Here is a 20,817-nt window from a genome sequence, read left to right on the forward strand (position 1 = left end):
TTCCCAGTCGGAAAAGTAGTAATGCATTACATGCGTGATAAAAAATATAATTTATTCCTTATGAGTTCTCGATAATATTACTGCTAACTGTGTAATCAGCATTCTAATGTATTCAAAAAGTTCCAACAATTTCATATTAAAACACATTAATTTCTCGATACTAGGTAATGCAAAATTGAAAGCCCCACTTTTGTGAGGACATCGCCCTGGGGGAAAAAATGCATTTTCGAATGTGAAAAGGGTTGTTTTACTGATTAATTTTTCGATTACTATACATTACATTTTCCACTGGGTTTTCGGCTTAGCCAATAATTAACAATTCCTCATACGCAGTGTTGCACAATTTTCAAACCGATTTACATATACATCGTTTTAAAGTAATTATTCAAATTTGGCGCGGTTTTTACTTTCCAATAACCAATTGTCCAATTAATAAAAATTATATAAGAGGCACATATAAATATTGTCAGGTGCTTTTCGATGTACAAACGAATTGTTTGGCGTTGCAAACGTGCAACATAACCATGACTTTCGAACATTAACACTTTCTTTTTATTAATTTTAGAAGGCTATTTATCACGTTTTTGAAGTAATATTTTGCAAAGTGTCAACAAATGTGTTTTTGCCAAAATCTAAATTTTATTATAGCTTGCGGTAGAATACCCAGCCAGTAAAAATGCTTGGAAGATTTTTGGTTAAGTCGACAAGCTTCATAGCAATTGGCGTGTTGGTTTTAGGACTAAAGCTAAAAAAAAACGCAGATTTTATTGTGGATTTCGGCAGAATGTCCCTTCATTAAAAAGGTTTGTTACGCAACTTTTTTTTGTAGGAGAATAAAGTATACTTTCGAAGTTATCGCAAATGCGTATGCAACAAATTATAACAAAAATTCGCTCCAACTTTTGCTGAGAAAGTAAACAAAAGATCTGTGTACATTTTTTAGTGCAATATTTTCAAGCATGCAAAATTTTGAATTGTTTCACTTTTGAAGATCGTGTGCGATATGACAGGAGATCCCAATAATGATAAGAATAATCATCATCATAATCTTAATAATATTACCTACCGTTCTTTAATTTGTTGTTATCATCCTATGGAAAATATTTCCTAATCAAGATCTCTCAAATACCTTCCGGTTGGTGCCCGTATTGTAATATTTCATTTATTTTATTAATTTAACAGAGTTCAGTTTTCTAACAGGTCACAACCCTCCTCAAAATATTTTCGACTTAAGCCTTCTTTAAACTCTTTAATTTGATATTTCATAATATTTCATTTATTTTTCAATTTAACTGAGTGGAAGGTTGCCACCTGTTAGAAAATTTTATTCTAATTTAATTGCAGATATAAATTTAATATCGCAATATGGGTATCAAACTAAAGAGATTTAGGAACGTTTACTGCCGAAAATATTTTTTGCGGAGGATTTTGACCTCGCTGAAAAATTCTATTCATTTAAATTGATAAAATAAATGAAATATTGCAATATGCGTATTAAACTAAAGAGGTTTAAGAAGGTTTACTGTCGAAAAATTTTTGAAGCGGATTTCCACCTTTTTTGAAAAATTTAATTCAGTTGGGGTTAGGGTGATAAAGTAAAGTAAATATTAAATTAGTACGCCTTTGAAGAATGATACGTATACGTATACACGAGATATAAGATTACAAATTAAATTTCCAGAAAAAAACTAATACTTAACCTACTTTCTAAATACCTTCGAAAATATACATATTCATAGCAAAAAAAAGCATGCTTCATGTATCGAAAATTTGTTGAAAATCTCATTTTATAAGACTCCTTAAAACTGAGTTTTTTATGAACGAGGCCTTAATGGTTTTGGGAGGGAGTAACAACACAAAAGAATTTTTAAGGCGCAGTGAAGCACACCGCGTATTTGCTAGTTTTTTCTAAAAATATAGTTCACTCTAAAAAAAACATAGAAATCAAGAACATCAACATCAACAAAGTTGAATTAAAATCAGAATTTTAAGAAAAAAAGCAAAATAAATAAAATTACGAAAAATCAACGGCAATTTGTAACTACTTTAAATTTGAACTTTATTTTACTAAAATTTAATGGGCTATAAAGCTGCATACTCAGAAATTTTCTTAAACTCTAAATAAAAAGTGTGAAGTTTTGAGGAAATTTTGTTGAATTTTTTTATGTTTTTTTTATAAAATTAACTATAATAATGGCATAAAAAGAGTAACAAAAATTAAACAATAAAAAAATATACAGTCAAAACTTTACTTCTCTTGCTTCTACTTCATCTCGCGTGGTTTGCAAATCATGCTCCATCGAATTTGAATATCATTATCAACAAGTGGTATTGGCGTAAGGTAGGTCCGGGCATAACTCACACGACTAATAAACTGATAGAAATAAACACAAAGCAAGTTAGCGATAGTAATGCAACAACAATGAAACCAAAGACGAAATAAAAGAAAAATTAAAAAAAAACTAACAAATATTCAGCAATAATTCGTGTGCAAATAGCCCAAAGGTAGGCCAGAAGCACCAGAAATCACTTTCACTTGTTGGCCGGCCAACTTTGGCGCATATTTGACGCGATGGATGTCTTAAGTATGCTTTGTTGTTGTTTTGTTTTCTTTTCGTTTTTACTTTAGTGGCTTCTCCCATTTTTTTTTTTGTGTGAATTTGCTTACATGTACACTCTTCGTCATTTGAATAGTGCAACATTTTTATTGCTTAGTGTTTATAGTTTTCCTCTTGTTGATTTAATGCACATTAATATTTTATAAAAATATAGCATATCCTACGTGTAAATGCGATTTAAAATTTTATACAACTTAAAAACAAAATGTCAACAAAGGCGTGTGCTATCCGAATGACCTGCAGTGAATAAGTTAATATTATTTTTAGAAAAATTTCGGATGTGCAGTTTTGTAGCTCACAAAATTTTTGTATAGTAAAGTACAAGTTTCAAGTGGCTCCAAGACGTCGTTGATTTTAGATAATTTTCACAATAGCCTCGGCGAAATTTTTATACGGAAGAAAATGCGCAGTACCTGCAACGAAAATTTTTCAAAAATCAATGCTTGAAACTTGCTCTTCGTTGCACTAGAATTGAAACTGCATACCCGAAATTTTTCTAAAGTATTATTAACTTATGCAAAGTAGTTCAATAGGATGGCATAACCCTTTGCTGACATGCTTTTATTTGTATAAAATTTTAAAATCGTATCTAACCATTAAAATGTGCTATAATTTTATAAAAAAATAATAAATATTAAATAAACAAATGGAAAACTTTATATACTAAGGATTAAAATTGTGCGCTATTCAAATGACGAGGAGTGTATGTATGTATACTTACATACATATGTATTTATAAGTAAATCTTAGCTTCCGCGATGATTACTTGCTTGTTTTGGTTTGCTTGCTGGCCTTATATTTTTCTCTGCTTCTTCTTGTCTTTGCTTTGGACTACGAGTGCCAAGGCGCGTTTACAGCGATAAGCCGAAATAGTAAAAAAATAAAAACAAGTAAAAGTCGAAAACCAGCCGTTGGTTGGTAATAACCACACAAAAATATACACGCCAGTTGGCCTGCAATAAATATTGGTCAATTGGCTGTTGTAGCCGTTCGAGTGTCTGCACCTCACTCACCGCATACCGAAGCTCTCCGCTGCCCGCTCGCCACCATTTGACGTCCTTCTGGCTTGAGTGCTTATCATAAACGTGGCTTGTGTGTTGTTGCTAGATCTTTTTGATTTTGGTTTTTGGGGAATTTTGGCGCAAAATCACGCTGGCCTCTTTAGCTTTGCTTGCATGCCAAGCAGGTTTACTTGCGCCAGCTGACTGCAGCTTTTCGCCGCTTTTGGCCAACAAACTATCAGGCACTACAACTACCGCATGCGTTGTTGTAGTCAGTTATAGTCAGACAGCTTGCACAACATTTTTCGTGCTACTTTTTTGCTGCCCACATCTATCCCCTTGCAGCTCGTCATTTGGTTTATTTTTTAGTTATTTATTTATTTATACATTTTGGGTTTTTCGCTTAAGTCTTTCATTTTAATTTTGTATGTTTGTCGGTATTTTACTTTGTCACAGCTTTGTCTTGCATTTGTGGCTGCCTGCTTGCCGGTGTGCGCTTAGCCTACTCACATCAAAGTCAGTCAGTCAGTTGGCTAGTCCAAGACAAGTCGCGCGCTTCGCCAATTTTTAGCTTCATATCACAAACGCTCCTCAATTCGTTGCGATTCTTTTGAAATCACTTTCATTCGCTGCGTCTCTTTGCAATTGTCGCGCGGTTTACTGAATTTACAACAAATCCAAATCAAAGAGGCAAACCGACGATAGCCAGACGCGGAAGTGTTGTACCACGTTGGCTTCGCTTGTTTCGTTTTGTGCCAGTGGTATATAAACCCAGTGCCACTTTGTGGTTGTGTATAATTGTGATTTTTTCTATTGCTGCGGAAGTGCATTGGTTTAATTGCAAAAATTTTGTAATTACAAATTTAATTGAGCTATTTAGCGAAAATGAAGTTAGGTCAATTAGTGTCGCTCACATTTATACCTACGCTATATGTGTTGTTTGTGCTGTTGCTGGAATTTGTGGAAGATGCTGTGGCACAAAATCCTGACCCACTTTTCCAGCTACCCGTGCAGTTAGTCGGCTTCCCGGTTATCGTGTTATCAGTGCGCTTATCACAATTCGCTAAGAAGCTGGCTTACTCGTTGAATCCAAGTAAGTGGAGAGATATGAAGGAGATTACATAACAGCGCTATGGAATTTTAAAATGAAAAAAAAAAAATAATTAAATTGTATCCTCATTTTTGTTAGTGAAAATATGTATTTCAGTGGGTATAAGTAACTCGTTGTTGGTTATACACACATGGTTTTGAAATTATGTATGTAACCGAGTTCAGTGAAAGTAAAGTTACTTAAAGTGCACAGTAAATGAAAATAATGGCTCTTTTATTGATAAGAAAATTGCAATTTTAAAATTAATGACGCAAGTGGTAAGCTGTCAAGCCTTTGTTTTTCTTTTGAGAGAGGCTTCAAACCTAAAGTGGTATTATGACAGCCCGTTACTCGTACAAGTTATTGTATTGAAAGCGAAAATCTCCAAAGTTCTGTAGATGGGTTGAATTTACTTGTAGATACTCAGAAAAAAGTTTACATAACAACCATAGCTATTACTGATCATCGCTATTTTCATATGTATGTACATACATTAGGGTGCATCACTCCCTATACAAAAAAAAATAAAAATCGGTACTGTTTTTTCAACGAAAATATACTATTTAATACATTTTAAGACTTCGGCCAAAATATTTCGAAAAAGTATTAAGATTTACTAGGTTTACAGTAGCCATAAAAAATCGAATTTTTTATAAAGAGAGTTACTTCTTAAACATATTTTTTCTAAAAAATCGCCTGAGCATCAAAATATTAAAAATTGTATCAATGAAATAAAAAAAAAATTAAAATTTCTAGATTCTAAATATTATGACGGAAGTCTAAAAATTAAAAACAAATTTATAGATCTGCTAGAAAAACCGATTTTATTTTTGGTGGTGCACCCTTATGTACGCACATATTATGTAAGTATACACATATATATGTATGCACATTAGACCGTCCCGAAAAAATGTTCGCCTTACACCCTAATATATTTTGCAAGAAATTTTTTTGCCGAATGTAAGCGCCTTTAAACATTTTTCGTTATAATTTCAGCATTTATAGTCGGATCTCAAAGTATGATTTATAGATACTTTTTTTCTCGAGGAGGAAATTTCTGTGTCAAAGTTCATTGAGCTCAAGTAACCCGTTCTAATACTTATTCAGCAGATTTCAGTTCTTATCACCCTAACGTACCACCCTTATGTTAAATCATTAAGCTTTTGCCAAGGAAATCTTTCGATTCGAAGGCAATTTCGATTTTTTTTGCGAAAATGGGTCTCCATTTTACATTTTTCTTCATATCTTCCACATTTACAGTGGGATTTTAAAGCATGACAAACCGTTGTTTTTGTCTCGAGGAGGCATGTTTTTTGTTTCAAATCCATTGACGTCAAGTGACCCGTTCCAGTACCTACCTAACAGATCTCAATTACTACCACCGTTACATACCACCCTAATGTCAGTAAATTGAAGTTTTTGCTAAGGTAATATATTGATTATTCAAATAGAACTATTAAAAAAAATGTTTGTTTGCCGAATGTAGGTGTCACCGAAAAATATAAAAAGGTGACCCATAGGTTCGGCCAAACTAATTTTTTTTTGCTCGTAAGGTGGTACGGTCTAATGTACATATTTGTTGCCGCAAATTATTTTGTCTAAAAAAACACAAGTTCAGTTTTCGATCTCAAGATCTTAGCTGCTTGATTGAAAGTTTGGTTGAAATTCAAAAAAAAATATCAGTGAAATAAAGCTTTTTTAGTAAACCAGTTGGTTGTTTGTTGCTGTATTCATTATTGTGGCTACTTAACTCTGCTCAGATAAACTACCCGGAAGATAATTTAGGTAAGTCTTCTTAAGTGAAGCCATTCTAATAGGCCTATCTAAGAAGGGCTGAAAAAAGTGCTTGCTTGCATGCCTTGTATTTTGAAGGGCTTTTCCATTTACACTTTACGCGAATGCATAAATTGATATTATTTATTTAGCATTACAAATGAATTTCAATGAATATTTTAAAGGCCTTCTGAAGTAAGTTTGTCCAATAAAAGCCCTTCTGGAAGGCCTTCTATGGGTAGCGAAAGAAGAAGCCCTTCAATTTGTGCCACTCCATACAAAAAGAAAGGAATGTAGAGTGGAAGGCCTCCTGACTCTCAGGAAGGCCTTTCAGAATGGCTTTTAACTTCTGAAATTATCTACTGGGTAATCTTTCACTCATTGTCGTTGAACTTAGTCCCGTAAAGGTAGGCTAAGGGAATATGCTGTTTCGACGGCTCCGGCTTAAAGAGAGAGAGTGGTGTTAGCTGAGTAGGTTCAAAGGGGAAAGTGAGGAGGTGATTACATAGGTGGGATAGGTACTCGGACGGCGTCGTGACTGGAGACGTACTAATTTAACCTATAACAGTATCCAGGCCATAATTGTGCCAGTGTTACGCGGACCTTTCAAGTCAGCTGGCGCTCTTTCTCAGCTATGAGTGGTCGTTGAACCGGTCGGTAACGGCTTTAAAGCATTTACTGTTTTATTTTGTTGTGGCTACCGGTAAGTCAAATACCACTGGCTGGCCACCATTTTACTCTGTATTGATACCTAGGTATCCTAAATTAATTGACTAATAGGCCATATTTGGCGTGACAATTAGGCCAAAAAGGTTTTTCCCATAAACTTACGCTACCCAGTGAGTAGTAAGTTTGCAAATTTTTCAAATATAGTTCAGGATTATTAGCCATGAAATGCCGCACATCTGAGTCTTTTCGCCAAAAAGTGATATAGGTTCCGGGACACTGCCGCATAGAGGAGAATTGTAATGCCGTTGCACTGGCGCGACTTGGTACCAAATTTTCTATTGAGGATGTAAATGATGGACTAGGAATACCCTTACAAACTTGCCAGCTACATACTTCTGATAGACTTACTAAAGCAGCTAATGACAGATAATATGAAGCGATCACCTGCAGAACCGCCAGGCAATAATCGCCGCCGCTCAGAGCTAACAGGACACTGCCTAATAAGAAAGCATGCCTATAGACTAGGCGTTCGATTACATCACTTCTGTAGAAGTTGGCAAGATGAAGGAAAGGAGGAAACGACTTTATACCTGTGGTGCCAGTGCCCTGCTTTACCCAGAAGAAGACTCCATACTCTAGGTAGATGATCCTTAGAGAAGCTCAAACTGGTTTTAGGAGGGATTGGGAGTTGCTGAACCCGCATGCGGCATCAAAATAAACACTGAGCCTAAGTATGTCTTATAGACGACCACGACAACCTAACATAACCTGGTCCAGGATTATATTATAATAAACATTCGGGAACCAAAAAACTGTAATATTACATTATTTTAATGTATTTTTATTGGAGGGTTAATATCTTCTTTCGACAGTCGACGTTTTGAGGTTATATCCTCGGAATGCGTGTGCCGGGCCATTCCTTTCTATGACAGGTGCCGCGTAGGAGCTCCCTTGGAAAGTAGTGTTCTTAACTGCCCTCAATGCGAAGGCCGCTGAATCTCACTATAGTATTTCCACACCCAGAGGGTTTGTACTCGTATATGCTGACGAAGAACGCGTCAGAATTACATACTGCAATAGTACTTAACGATCTCGGTTCTTGCAGACCCACGTGAAGCTGTAACTGCAATGTTAAGGCCAGTATGCAGCTCTCAAGAAAAGCAAAAACTCCATATAAAATGACGTACAAGTAATGACAAAGAAATTTTCTTGAGTCAAATTTCCTTCAGGCAGTACGCAGTTCTTAAGAAATTTTCTACGCTTTCTACTACGGTTTTCCAACGTTTTTTTGTGAAAAAAGAGCACAAGACAACCCATGCTTGCAACAGAAATATATGACCGTTCCATTATGTGTTGAGGAAAGAGCGAGGCAACAGGCTGGTGAAGTATCAGTTGTCAAAATTGCTTGGTCACACACACGAAATAATGGCAATTTTTTTCTTGACATTTTCTTGAGAGCTGCATACCGGCTTTTAACGATTTTCTCTCGGTTATTGACGAAGGAGATAAGTATTCCTACAAGTCTAATTTGGGCTCATAATTGTGTAACTGAGCGATACGAGTAAAACCACTTTAAAGTTTTGGTGCTCACACTTAGGTACATATGCAAGTAGGTAGATACTCTTTGTAGCTTTTCAAAAACTACAAATATGCTGGCAACATTAATTTGTTAAAAATAACTACTCTAGCAGTTAAATACCATCAAATAAGATTCGTACAAAGCAAAAAACTAACTGCGAATACTAAAAAATGCTTAAATACATTTTAATTCGTACTATGGCATAGTAAATGTCAACAAAATAACAACAAATTGGTAAACGTGAAGAGCAACATGTGTCAAAGTAGTTTGTGTAATTTGACCATTTAATTGCTCAATTATGCCAAATGTTGGTTTTGCTGTAGAAATCATTACACATATCAACATTTCGTGAGTTGAGTGGATACATTTTGGGTAGGTATACTTAATGAGGTCAAGGCAATGCTCTGGCTCAGTGCATGGCAAGTCAAATGGGTGAGTGACTGCTTGTTTGAAATAGCGGTTTGCGGTTGAAGCATAAACTGTTTATGTATGCGCAGACACTACGAATGTTTGCTCAAATTTTTAAACTGTAGGCCGTTTTAGACACATGATTATATGTTGAGACTCTTAAACGACTAAGTTGGGCATAAAAAAGCTCGTTGTGATACTTTATTGGCCTATGTAAAGGAGGCCATGCTTTGCACTTTGCCAAAGCTCTACGTTCCACCGACGAGATCTCAGCAAAGTCTTGAAGCAATGATTTGCAATGCTCGGTAGTGTCATAAAGGTGTTGCTCAATTAAAAAAAAAAAGATCGCCGTACATCATCTAATGTGAAGTCCCTTTTTTTTGAAAAAAAAAGAAAAAAGTTTGATCAGACGTAGCACAGTTGTGCCAAACTGGAATTTACTGTTCACAAGAGTTCACCAATGCTGATGAGATTTAGGTTTAACAATTTTAATTTGTTTATATACATTTTTTTTTAAGTAAAATGCAGCGAATCTTACAATTTTGAACAAAAACGATTATGCTGTTCCTGTTAATGAATGTAATGCATACCCAATTTTTTCTAAATGCAATTATAAAAAATTATATTACATTCAACAGCAGGGGAAAGATAATATATTTCCTTCACAATTGCTAGTTCTCTGCACTTTGCACTAAAAAATTTAATATAAAAAATTAAAAACTCTGCTCAACAAATATCTTGAAAATATCATCACTTTTAGATTATAAAAACTTAATCAGGTAGGTGTGAAAACGAAGGCTCTCTACTATTTTGAACAGTAAATTCTAGTTTTCCACCACTGACCACGTGGTTTTTTATATTTTCGAGATATTTTCGAGCAGGTATTTTTATTATCCCAAAGTTCAAAGACTTCATGTACCCCGTTCTAGTACTTACCCTAATGTCGCCAAAAATCACTAAAGTTTTGCGAAGGGAATATTTTGATCATACCCAAATACCCATCAAATGCAAATGAAAAGGACAGAAATTACCGTTATATGGGATGTGGGCGTAGTTATTGACCCACTTCAAAGATTTTCGGCCATTTGGTATGCTGTACCAAGCCCAACAACTGTGCCAAGTTTGGAAGAAATTGGTGTAGGTGATACCAAGATATACACATGTAACCATAAGTGGGCGTGGCTATGCCCATTTTCAAAAAAAAATTATAGTGCTCTTATTTCACGTCTAAAAATGATTGTAAATATAAAGGATCTTATTTTTTCCGAGCTTTAATTATTATTATTTGTTTCCACCTCCATTCCAGACACCTATCGCGCGCGCAGCAAACGTGAGACTGCAGCATATGCCGCTTATGATGCTGAGTTGGCGCAAAAAGAAATTTTACGAGAGTTTGGACCGAGCGCTTGTATATTGGAGGAACCTTGTCGTGTGCATGCTTCACGGCCAGGCCGCTTTGGTGCACAACAGCATCCAGCGTGGAATGAAATTTTGAGGTAGGTAAATTTTTGAATACTTAGTAGTAAATATGTGTGAAAAAGATAAAATAAAAATTAAAATATTTATAAAGGTGATAGCAACTGGTTATTTTATAATCATTTTTCTTAAAATGCATGTAAAGTTTTCTCGCTCTTTTATCCCTTTTCTTTCACTTCCTCATCAGCAACTTTTATTCGCCACATTCGCCTCCTTCTTTCTATTTTTTTTTTCATTTAAACTTTTTACTGCATTTTTTTTTCCACAACTCTTCCACTTACTCTTCGCCTTAGCAAATTAAGTTTTTCTGCACTTGTCATTTTGTCTAAATGACTCTGTTAGCTCATCGCCATCTGAGTCGAATGCATGTTTTCCAATCAGACACGAAATCAGTTTTTATTTGCGAATTGCTAACTCATCTGTGCATAATTTAATGTCTTGTTCGCAAAACGTAATCGCTTTTGCTACCTTTTTCCTTGCGCTTAAGACATCAACAGCACATGCGTTAGTTGGCAAAAGCTGGCAAACAATGCTAACTACAAAGGACAAGAAAAATATGTATAAGACAGCAGTGAAAAGTGCTATAAATTGGCAAAGTGCATGTCATTGCGTCACTAACCGAAATCGGTTATTTCAATTTGTTCAAACTTGATTGAACTACAAATGGTAAGATTTTTCTTACGCCAAATTGGAGTGGCTGTGGCAGAGCACTTGTGCTTGAATGGGCGAAATTAGTGGAAGAAAGTTTAGCTAAGAGTTGCCACCTAGATAAAAAATCCTGAAGTTAATACGCAATAGGAGTAGTAAAAGTCATCTAATAAGAATTGGGAGGTATTTGGATAGTTGGGATTTTATTTTCTCTTAAAATAAGGACACAAAGTATTTCAAATCTTTTTAGATACTCCTTCACTCTTTAAGACTGAATTATTGAGTTATTTAAGAAGATTTGCATTCAAAAATAGTTCCGATAAAATGAAAAAAATTCAGTTATTAAAAAATAATAAATTTTGAAAATGCGTTATTTTATGGCACTTCTAAATAAAAAGAGAAGTATTTTTTTAAAATAGAGTTTAACCTCTGCGTAACGGACCTGGGTCTGAAACTCGCATTTCGAACGGTCTTTGGAATAGCAAAAATGATTTTCTAGAGAAAGGAGTAAGAAGATATGGAAAACAGATGGGCGTAGGAAACGAGTACTGCTCTTAATACGTTCTAGACCTCATTTTCGTTGTTGGTTTTTCCGACAGGGTAGGAGTATTATGTATTGTGGAACGATTTTCCGTCATCGCTTGTCAAATTTGATCATCCCTTGTTTTCACTGACGGATTGATGGAAAATCTTTCCACAATACATCACATTCAAGACCCTATTATGAACCTTAATAATTTGGAGAGGGACAGAGAATATAGCTCATCCATGCAACATCTCAGTCTGATGCAGCCGGCCAGCTAGACCGCACATGCATACGTAGTCCTCAAGGATTTTGTTCCATAATCAATCCTACTAAGGCTCGTAGCTCTTTCTTTTTTGGGTGAGAAGGAATTTTTCCGCCTACCTGTCTGACATTTTGAGTAAATACATGCATACCTGGTTGTTTTGTAGGTAATGGATTCTCATAAGCCTTATTCATTAAATCCGTTATGTATTTGATAGTTCCGCAGCACTTCATAACTGGCTTCGGATCAAGCCATTCATCAACCAGTTAGTAGCCTTAAACTCCACAGTGCTCCGGTATCCACATAAGTTCAAGTTGTTCTATTGCAATGGATATTCTTGGAAAATTCTTGAAGAGGTATTTGAAGAGGTGGTTTAAGTCCCGGGAAAATAAACTGAAATTACCATCCAAATGCATCAGTCTTGAAGCTATCGATATAAAGCAGTGTCACATTAGCTAAAATTTTGCAAACGGATTTAAAATTGGAACAAAAAATTTACAATTAGAGCACATAAAGTTAATCCGTTAATCCTTTTTAACTTTATTTGCCCTAAGTTTAAACGAATTTGCTCAAAGTTTATATTCCTTTGCTGAAAGTTTAAACTCATTTTCAGAAAGTTTAAGTTCATGAAAGTTTGACTTAATGTGACAATACTATAAAAAGTTTTTGCCGAGTTTCGCTAATATAGTGTATCAGTACCCGAAACTCTCTGTATCACAATCCAAAAGAATCCAGTACACACATTCTTCTTCATTGCCTCATCTTGGATAGCTAAATCCAGGGATAGAAAAACTAGCAAGGCATTAAAAGTCGCACCCGACTTTGCACTCATGGCGCCTGTAATGCCTTTACACACTCCTTTGTAGCCCATTTAACATAGCACCTGTACAATTTTACTCCGCCTCTGTACGGCAAATGGTTTTATGACAATATTTTTCACGTTAGAAAAACAATTGGACGTGCGACACTGCCTGTCGAGAGGCGGTGGTTGTTAGAAAAAATTTTTTCTAATTCTAAATGTTAATCGGACCTGGGATCGAGCCTAGATCCTACAAAGAGGTAGTGCGCTTATACCTCTCTTTATATTTAAAATGAATTGAAACAAATATGTAATTATTTTTTGTTTTAATATTCGTTCAATAATTCACACTCTTGCGTTCTTTAAATTTCCATTGTACTTGGCAGCCCTGCGGTACACGTGAAATCTGAACTTTCCGGTAATTGACTTTTCTAAAAGTGCGCTAAAAAAATCAAGTTTTACTGTATTTCATTACAACGCATTCAATTCATTCGCAAGCGAAAGAGCAAATAATGCTAAAAATGGCAAGTTGAAGTCATTGAAAATCTGCAAATAAAAATGGCGAAGAAAAGCTAAATGACTTTTCATAATGTTGCAAGTTGTTGCAGTGCAATGGCAATAGCAAAAAGAAAATAAAATCATTTGCTACGCGCAAAGCGTAAAAATTAGCAAACGAAAACATTTGGTGAAGTTATTCAGTGTATTTTTATTCTTTACTTTTAATTTGCTGCTGCAACCTTTACTTGTTTTCGTTCCCAACAAATGGTTCCTCTTTTAACTCAACTCGCTGTCTGTTGCACTAATGACGCCAGTGATCGTAAAATTTGGCGTCGGAGTAGTATGTACATACATATTTACGAAATATGCGTCACTCATACGCCATGCCGCCGCACACGACACTGCCCTGCCGTACACCATTGCGTGTTGTTGCTTTCCGCATCCTAAATGTATGCTTCCGTTGTGGACGGTAGCAGTAAAACGAGCAGCAACGCCACTGACCTTTGTCAACACGCTCTGCTGTGCGGTGTAGTACGTGCGTGCGTGCGTAGATGTGCGCTCTTGCGTACGGAATAAATTAGTAAGTTTTCCCTAGAGATTTTCCCACTCGATAAACAAACGAATGAGGTAATCAAATAACCAAACAATAGCGAAACGGCAGTGACTAAGAGCAAACATGTACTCTGAAAAAAAAGAAAAGAGAAAAAACTAAAAAGAATATGCATAATGTAAAAATTATGCGAGTTGCATTTATTTTTTTTCTTCTCAAAGCATACAAAGGCAAAGTTCTGAAGTACTTACCACCAGCACCACATACAATTGGTCACTTACAAATTGTATTTTGCAAAACTTTTCTTCAAATTTTGCAATTTGTCTTGTATTACAGTTGCACACTTGCGTGCGTACAATTCGTTTGCATAATTTCTTTGTAGCAAATTTGTTGATGGCAAAAGTTTGAGGAAATAAATAAATTCCATTTGACTAGCAATTTTATAGCGGCAGACGGAAAGTCTGCGGGACCTTTTGTATGGACACTGGGAATGAAATTAAAACTAGATTTACATAGTAAATGATAGTATTACGCTGTAACTGCGTATGTTGGTGTGCAAATTTGCGTGCATAGAAGCTGTTACTCTTCGTAAATTTATGTTTATGTTAGTTCTACACACTTTAGTTGCGAGATTGCGCCAACACATATATAGCTCTTAATGATTTTACTTTGCATTTCTTTTTATTTTTGCTGCCCATTTCTTTTGTCCACTTTGTGGGAAAGAATTCGTATTCTTCTGTAACCCTTTTGACCTTGCTGAAGTAAATCAAAGGCAAAGCGGGTGCAATCCATTTATGAAGTTGAGTGTAAATAGCGTATTCAGATCAACTTCGAGTCTTTTTTTTATTAATTAGTAAAGAGAAAGAGAGCATCTATTTAAGTTTCAATTGGGAAATATTGGAAAAACTAAGGCTGCTTAATTTCGTCACAACAATAGCAGCAGCTCCAGTAAAATCTGCGTGGAGCCTTGGGTCACGGCAGAAAGAGAGGGAGCTTCGGTGGGGCCACTGCGACTTATTACTAGTTTTAGGAGCTCACTGAAATCTGCAGTGTCTGTTCACCACTAGGCGCGGCTGCAAGCCGGCATCTATCTTGTAGCGATCGGTCGCTATATAAACGTTTATACGGCTGCAAGGTCTACTACAGTTGCCACGTAAAGACGCGCAAATTCGGTATTGCATTTGTGGTGGGAGAAACACTTCGTCGCCGAGTGCTGTCGTTCGCCACGGTGGAGGAGCGTCTATCTACATTCCGCATCAAAGCCAGATTCTTAAACATCTCACTGATTTGCGCCCACGCCTTGAAGAGGAGAAAAGAACGAAGCATCCAAGAATCTTTTCTATCAGCGGTTGGAGCGTGTGTATGAGTGCTGCCACCGACACGATATCAAAATCGAGCTTGGCGATTTCAATACCATGACGAAACGTCCGATAACGGACTGAGGCTGATCGACTTCGCCGACGCTCGAAACATGGTTTTTACTACCTAGATCCATCAAGATACGTGGTTGTCTCCATGGCTGACCGGCAGGAAAAACATCCGAAAATTTTACCAGAGAGTAAGGCGACTTACTGAAAGTTTCAAGACCAGAGCGAATTCCTGTAAGAACAAGCATGGCGACCTAGTGACCGATATCCAGAACGCTTAAATTATGGAGGAAACCTTACCCTACTGAATGGTATCAGCACTGAAAGTTGTGGAGAATATGATCCCGAGCCAGCCTTAGATGATGACGGAGTCGATTTCCCACCGCCTCACCATGACAAAATACGAATAGCAAACAACAAAGCTACTGGAGCTGGCAGCCTGCCAGCCGAGCTATTCAATTACGGCGGCGAGGAGCTGATAAGGTGCATGCATCAGCCTTTATGCAGAATATGGTCAGATGAGCGCATGCCCGACGACTGGAATTTTTGTGTGCTCTGCTCAATCCATAAGAAAGGCGATCCCACCATACGCGCCAACTACCGCGGGATCAGCCTTCTAAGCATAGGGTACAAGGTCTTATCGAGCGTATTGTGTAAATGATTGAAGCCCACCCTCAATAAACTGATTGGGTCGTATCAGTGTGGCATTAGACCTGGAAAACCCACCATAGATTAGGTATTCACAATACGCCAAGTCTTGGGAAAGATCCGCTCCGTCGACACTCACCACCTAAAAGCAGTTGCCTATATGAGTTTGGTATCCCCGCAAAACTGATGCGGCTGTGTAAAAAGACGTTGAGCAATTCCACCAGGACCATCAGAATTCCGAGCCGTTTACCACCAAGCGGCGTTTCATACAGGGGCATCCCCTTCGTGCAATATCTTTAATCTGATGTTGGAGAAGATAATAAAAGCTGCAGAACTGAACCGTTCAGGAACAATTTACTACAAGAGCATACAATTGCTGGCGTACACCGATGACATTTACATCATTGGTAGCAAAAGCCGCGGGGTCTGTTCTGCCTTTTTCTAAGTTGGATGAGGAAGCAAAGCGAACGGGTCTGGTGGTAAACGAGGACGAGACGACGTATCTCCTGTCATCTAATAAACAGTCAGCGCATTTGCGCCTTGGCACCCATGCCACAATTGACAGTTATAATTTTGAGAGAGTAGAGAATTTAGTTTACTTTGGAACCATCGAGTAGGCAATCGAGAAGTAAAGCAATCCGCCGGTGTACGAGAACCACACTCAGTCACAATGTGTAGTTATTACTACTTCCCAATTAAACCTCATTACCGACGTTTTCAACATCATGCATGTAACATGTCATCGATAAAGAAGCCGTTGTATTTAACCGGAGCTTCTACCTCCGGTTTGTGTTAACCGGACATTGAACAAACGGCCCTAACGGGCATTACTGATTTATAAATGTTTGACCATTTAAATTCCAAAGCACTATTTTAAAATTTTGTCAAACTCAAAGTCGATTTGCGATATTTATTAAAGGTCGCTGAATTAGTGTGCCTAACAAAGCAGGGTGTCTTTTGTTATTGTTTTTTTTTCCTGCATCATTTAAAAAACTGCCTGTCGAAATCAAAATTCTTACTCGTAGTTATCATTTAACTGATTAAAAAATAAAGGCATGATAATGACATTTACTACCGTAGACTTGCCTCCATTCGCGTATATGAACTCCTTTTTTAAGTCAGTCACATTTTTAATATCCTCATAAGTAGCCAAACTGCTAGAGGCACTCCAGCAGCTTTGGCTTTTACGCCGTTCACTTGCTAAAGCTACTCGCTTTGTACGATTACTGCATTTTATGACTCACTGCCATGTTTGCCATTTATCCTTTACAACAACAAAAAAAGAGTCGATGTTTTCCTCAAAGTCATTTAACTATGATACGCGAGTATTTGTTACTTTTTTACAAGTAAGTATTATTGTTGCCTTAGCTGCTACTCAGGAGTTAATATTTTTTAATCTGCTCAGTGCGATTTTTTTGCGTTTTTTTTTGTGCTTTCAAAATCCGCGTTGTACATTTTCATTGCCATTTCACTTTGTTTGGCATAGTGTGTGTGTGTGTTTGCCATAAAAATGCAGAGGGCTTTTAATGTCTGTTTTTTTGGTTTGTTTCAAATATTTACATACTCTATTTGGCTTGTGTACTTATAAAGCTATGATGCAAAGCTTAATTTCCTTTTGTTTTCACATTTATTTGCTTTTATACTCATTGCTTCAGTGCTATTGTCATATATTGTTGCTTTTGTTATTGTTACTGCTGGGTGTGGGTGGGAGTGCCTTTGTTTTGGTTCTAGCATTTAATATTTTTTATTATACTCTTTTTTCTCTTTCTCCTTTTGCAGAAACTACAGAGTTCAATCAACCGGCATGAAACAATGGTACCTACTCTCCGTCTACATTGGCGATGCAGTGCGCGATGTGCCACTCTGTCGGCACCTGGCCAAACGGATGCCATGTCCAGGCGTTGGACCATTGCCGCCACCGCAACCACGCTAAGTCAGTGTTATAGCCAAAGTAAAAACCAAAGCAATGTAACTAGTTACGTAAAATCAGCATGCAGTTCCAGTGAGCATGGCAGCTGCTACCGTTGGGAGTTGGCTATGGGGATTTGTATGCACCTTACAGCCATGGAATGAAATGCTACTACTTTAATAGTCGTTTATACATATTTCTTTGCATTACTTACAAAACGAAGTCAGCGTACATCACCCACATTACTTGTGTTGCAGTTTCGACAGATTGCAGACATTTCTTTGCGAACGCTCTTTTTTATTTTTATTTATGTTTAATTTTATTTGTTTCTACTTTTCATTACCTTTTCACATTCATCGCATTTGTGTTTCGTATGTTTACCAAAGTTTTTAATTTTGAAGCCAACGCAATTGTCGTGACAAGCAAAAGATACGCGCATACAAATAAAGTATGGACACATTTACAGTAGTCGAGGAAGAGCTGAAGCGGCGCATGAAACGAAATGCTCGTGACTACCACAAACGTTTGTCCCTAACAAAATCATGCATACAAATGAACATACATACATACAAACACGTGCGTGATAAATAATGTAATGTAGTATTTCTTATGAGTTCTAGATTCTATTACTTTTTAATATGTCAACAGCATTCGAGTTTATCCAAAAAGTCGCAAAAATTTCATATTAAATCACATCCATTCTTGCATTACCGGTAATGCAAAATTTAATGCCCCACTTTTCTTAGGATATCGCAGTGGGAAAAATAATGCATTTTCGAATGTAAACTCGGCTGTTTTACTGATAATTTTTTCAATACATTATATTTTACCACTGGGTATATATAGAAAATCTATCAAACCAGCTAACCCCTGCCTATTTTTCATGTAGAAGAAAAAAATATTTTGAGCACACATATGAAACGTGTTTCGTGAAAAATTTATTTTCTAACCCCAAAATAACTGTCTAATGAGTGTCACCAAAGAATGCCAGTTGTTCGTAAAAAATTGACCAAACAATTATTTTGGGGTCGCTGGAAAAGAATCCAGTGCCATTTTTTTAATTAAATTTACAGAATTTTGTAAAAATCTGTAAAAAAATACTCTTCACCATCTTGTATCCCCTATTTTTAATTCTAGAAACCCCCAAAATAGTGTTATTATCAAATATATTTAATTTTTTTTTAATTTTTTCAACCATTTTTGATGAAAAAAATTGACACGCCTCTCTTTAGACAGCTATTTTGAGGTTAGAATTTTTTCTGCATACAACACCGGACGACATCAAAAACAACACCGCATGAAACATTTTTCATGTGCTCCAAACATTTTTTCTCACACAAGGTTTCCCATATGTATTTATAAGCACATACATACATTAGGATGGCTCACCTAAAAAATTGTGCAGTTTCCCGAAATTAATTATAAACCACATTCAGTCTATTTCATGGCTACAATCAAATATTTCGCCTCAATGCAGGGCTATATTCCTGAGTTTGGCTGCATTGGGAATACATCCAAAAGAAGGGTTTCCATCAGACACTGTACCGAGTTTGTAGCAAAAAAAAATAATTTTAATGAAATTTTTTAAAAAAGTAAATAACTTTCCTTAACTTCCATTATTTTGAGCAAGAATTAGCGTATAGTTTTTTAAGTTATGATAAGCAGCTCACCCCCCTTAGAGCAGTCTCGTTTTAGTTTAACGGTTGTTGAGTTTCAGGAGCGGTATTGTCGGTCTCACTGCTTCGCTTCCCTCCACCTGAGTTTGGCTACGTGCTGTACTACAATGCCCAATCTTACCACAGTTGTATCACTTAAAATCCGAACTGCCGCGACGTGTCATCTGGGATAAGGACTCTTGTATTACGTCCCTTATGGTTTCTTCCAGCGAGTTGGGCTCTTCAACTTCAACGCGATGAACTTTGTGTGCTGGTTTGCTCAGGGGAGCTGCTGTCTCCTGTGTCAGCGCAAAAGATCCTTCTTTTAGCAAACGTCCCCTTCGATGTTGAGTATGCTGCCCGTTTCGTGTCCGGTTCTCGTATACCTCTCACGAATGCCTGGAACTTCATCTTTTCTATGAAATCTGCCGTTTCTTTCGCATATGCCAAATGCGCTAGCGGCGACTTTGTCTACAGTACCCCAGTGGTTTGTTGTTGCTGCTGTTTCGAACTGGATCTTAAATATTGGAGCTTTTACTTTGGAACCGCCGGTTAAAATATGCGGACGATTCAGTTGTAGTTCACACAGGCGAGCTTTCATTGCATCTACTTCAGTAACTGCGTAATCTTTAGATCCTGTGTTTCCAGTTGCGACGTCATATGTATCTTCTGTGCTTCTAATTAGTATAACACCTGTGATATACGAGTATCCTGCTTTTCCAGCTGCGCATTTATCTGCGACGACAGTTCCGATGATATTTGAGAAGAGAGTTGTGACATCTGCGACGATATTTGTGATATTGCAGCCATCATCATATTCATGTCTAACCCTGTTGATGGGCCTGGAGCCTTTGTCCTATCTTCCACTTTGGTCGATAACTCCTCAATTTCTAGCTGGAACACATATCCGTCCACACTGACGCCCTCTGCCTGCATAGCCTCGCGCAGTCACGCTTGCAGCTCTGCTTTGTTTCCAGCAGCTGATAAGCCCCGCTGTTCCAACTCCTTCTTAAGTTGCGGAATCTTAAGTTCATTAAATTTCGTAATTTTCAAGATCTTGTCTTATGAAACTTTATTCGACAATCCCACTTCTGCACCAATTGTAACGTCCTTCTCAGGTCTCTTTGAATCTGAGTTCGATCACTGGATTGTCGAATAAAGTTCGTCAACCAACTTATATGTTCTTTATTCAAAATCTAACTGACATAATTTTTTTCGTTGATGAAAATTCAATATTTTCTATGAAAATAAAATTAATCAGATAAAATAACAACAAGTATGAAAAGCGACTTTTCAATATTCGCCACAATATGCATGTGCATTCCGGCGGGTAAAATTTTT

The 20,817-nt window shown here is 36.8% G+C and overlaps 1 protein-coding gene across 1 annotated transcript; it reads left to right on the forward strand.

Moving 5' to 3' along the window:
- The first annotated feature begins 4,504 nt into the window (after positions 1–4,504).
- On the forward strand, positions 4,505–17,845 carry LOC118738867. Its single transcript, XM_036469880.1, has 3 exons — positions 4,505–4,712; positions 10,445–10,634; positions 17,692–17,845. The coding sequence occupies exons 1-3, from the start codon at positions 4,505–4,507 to the stop codon at positions 17,843–17,845; spliced, it is 552 nt and encodes a 183-aa protein (XP_036325773.1).
- Positions 17,846–20,817: the final 2,972 nt, after the last annotated feature.

Source organism: Rhagoletis pomonella, unplaced genomic scaffold, assembly GCF_013731165.1.
Source record: "Rhagoletis pomonella isolate Grant_MI unplaced genomic scaffold, Rhpom_1.0 Rhpom_scaffold_00005, whole genome shotgun sequence".
NCBI lineage: Eukaryota > Metazoa > Arthropoda > Insecta > Diptera > Tephritidae > Rhagoletis > Rhagoletis pomonella.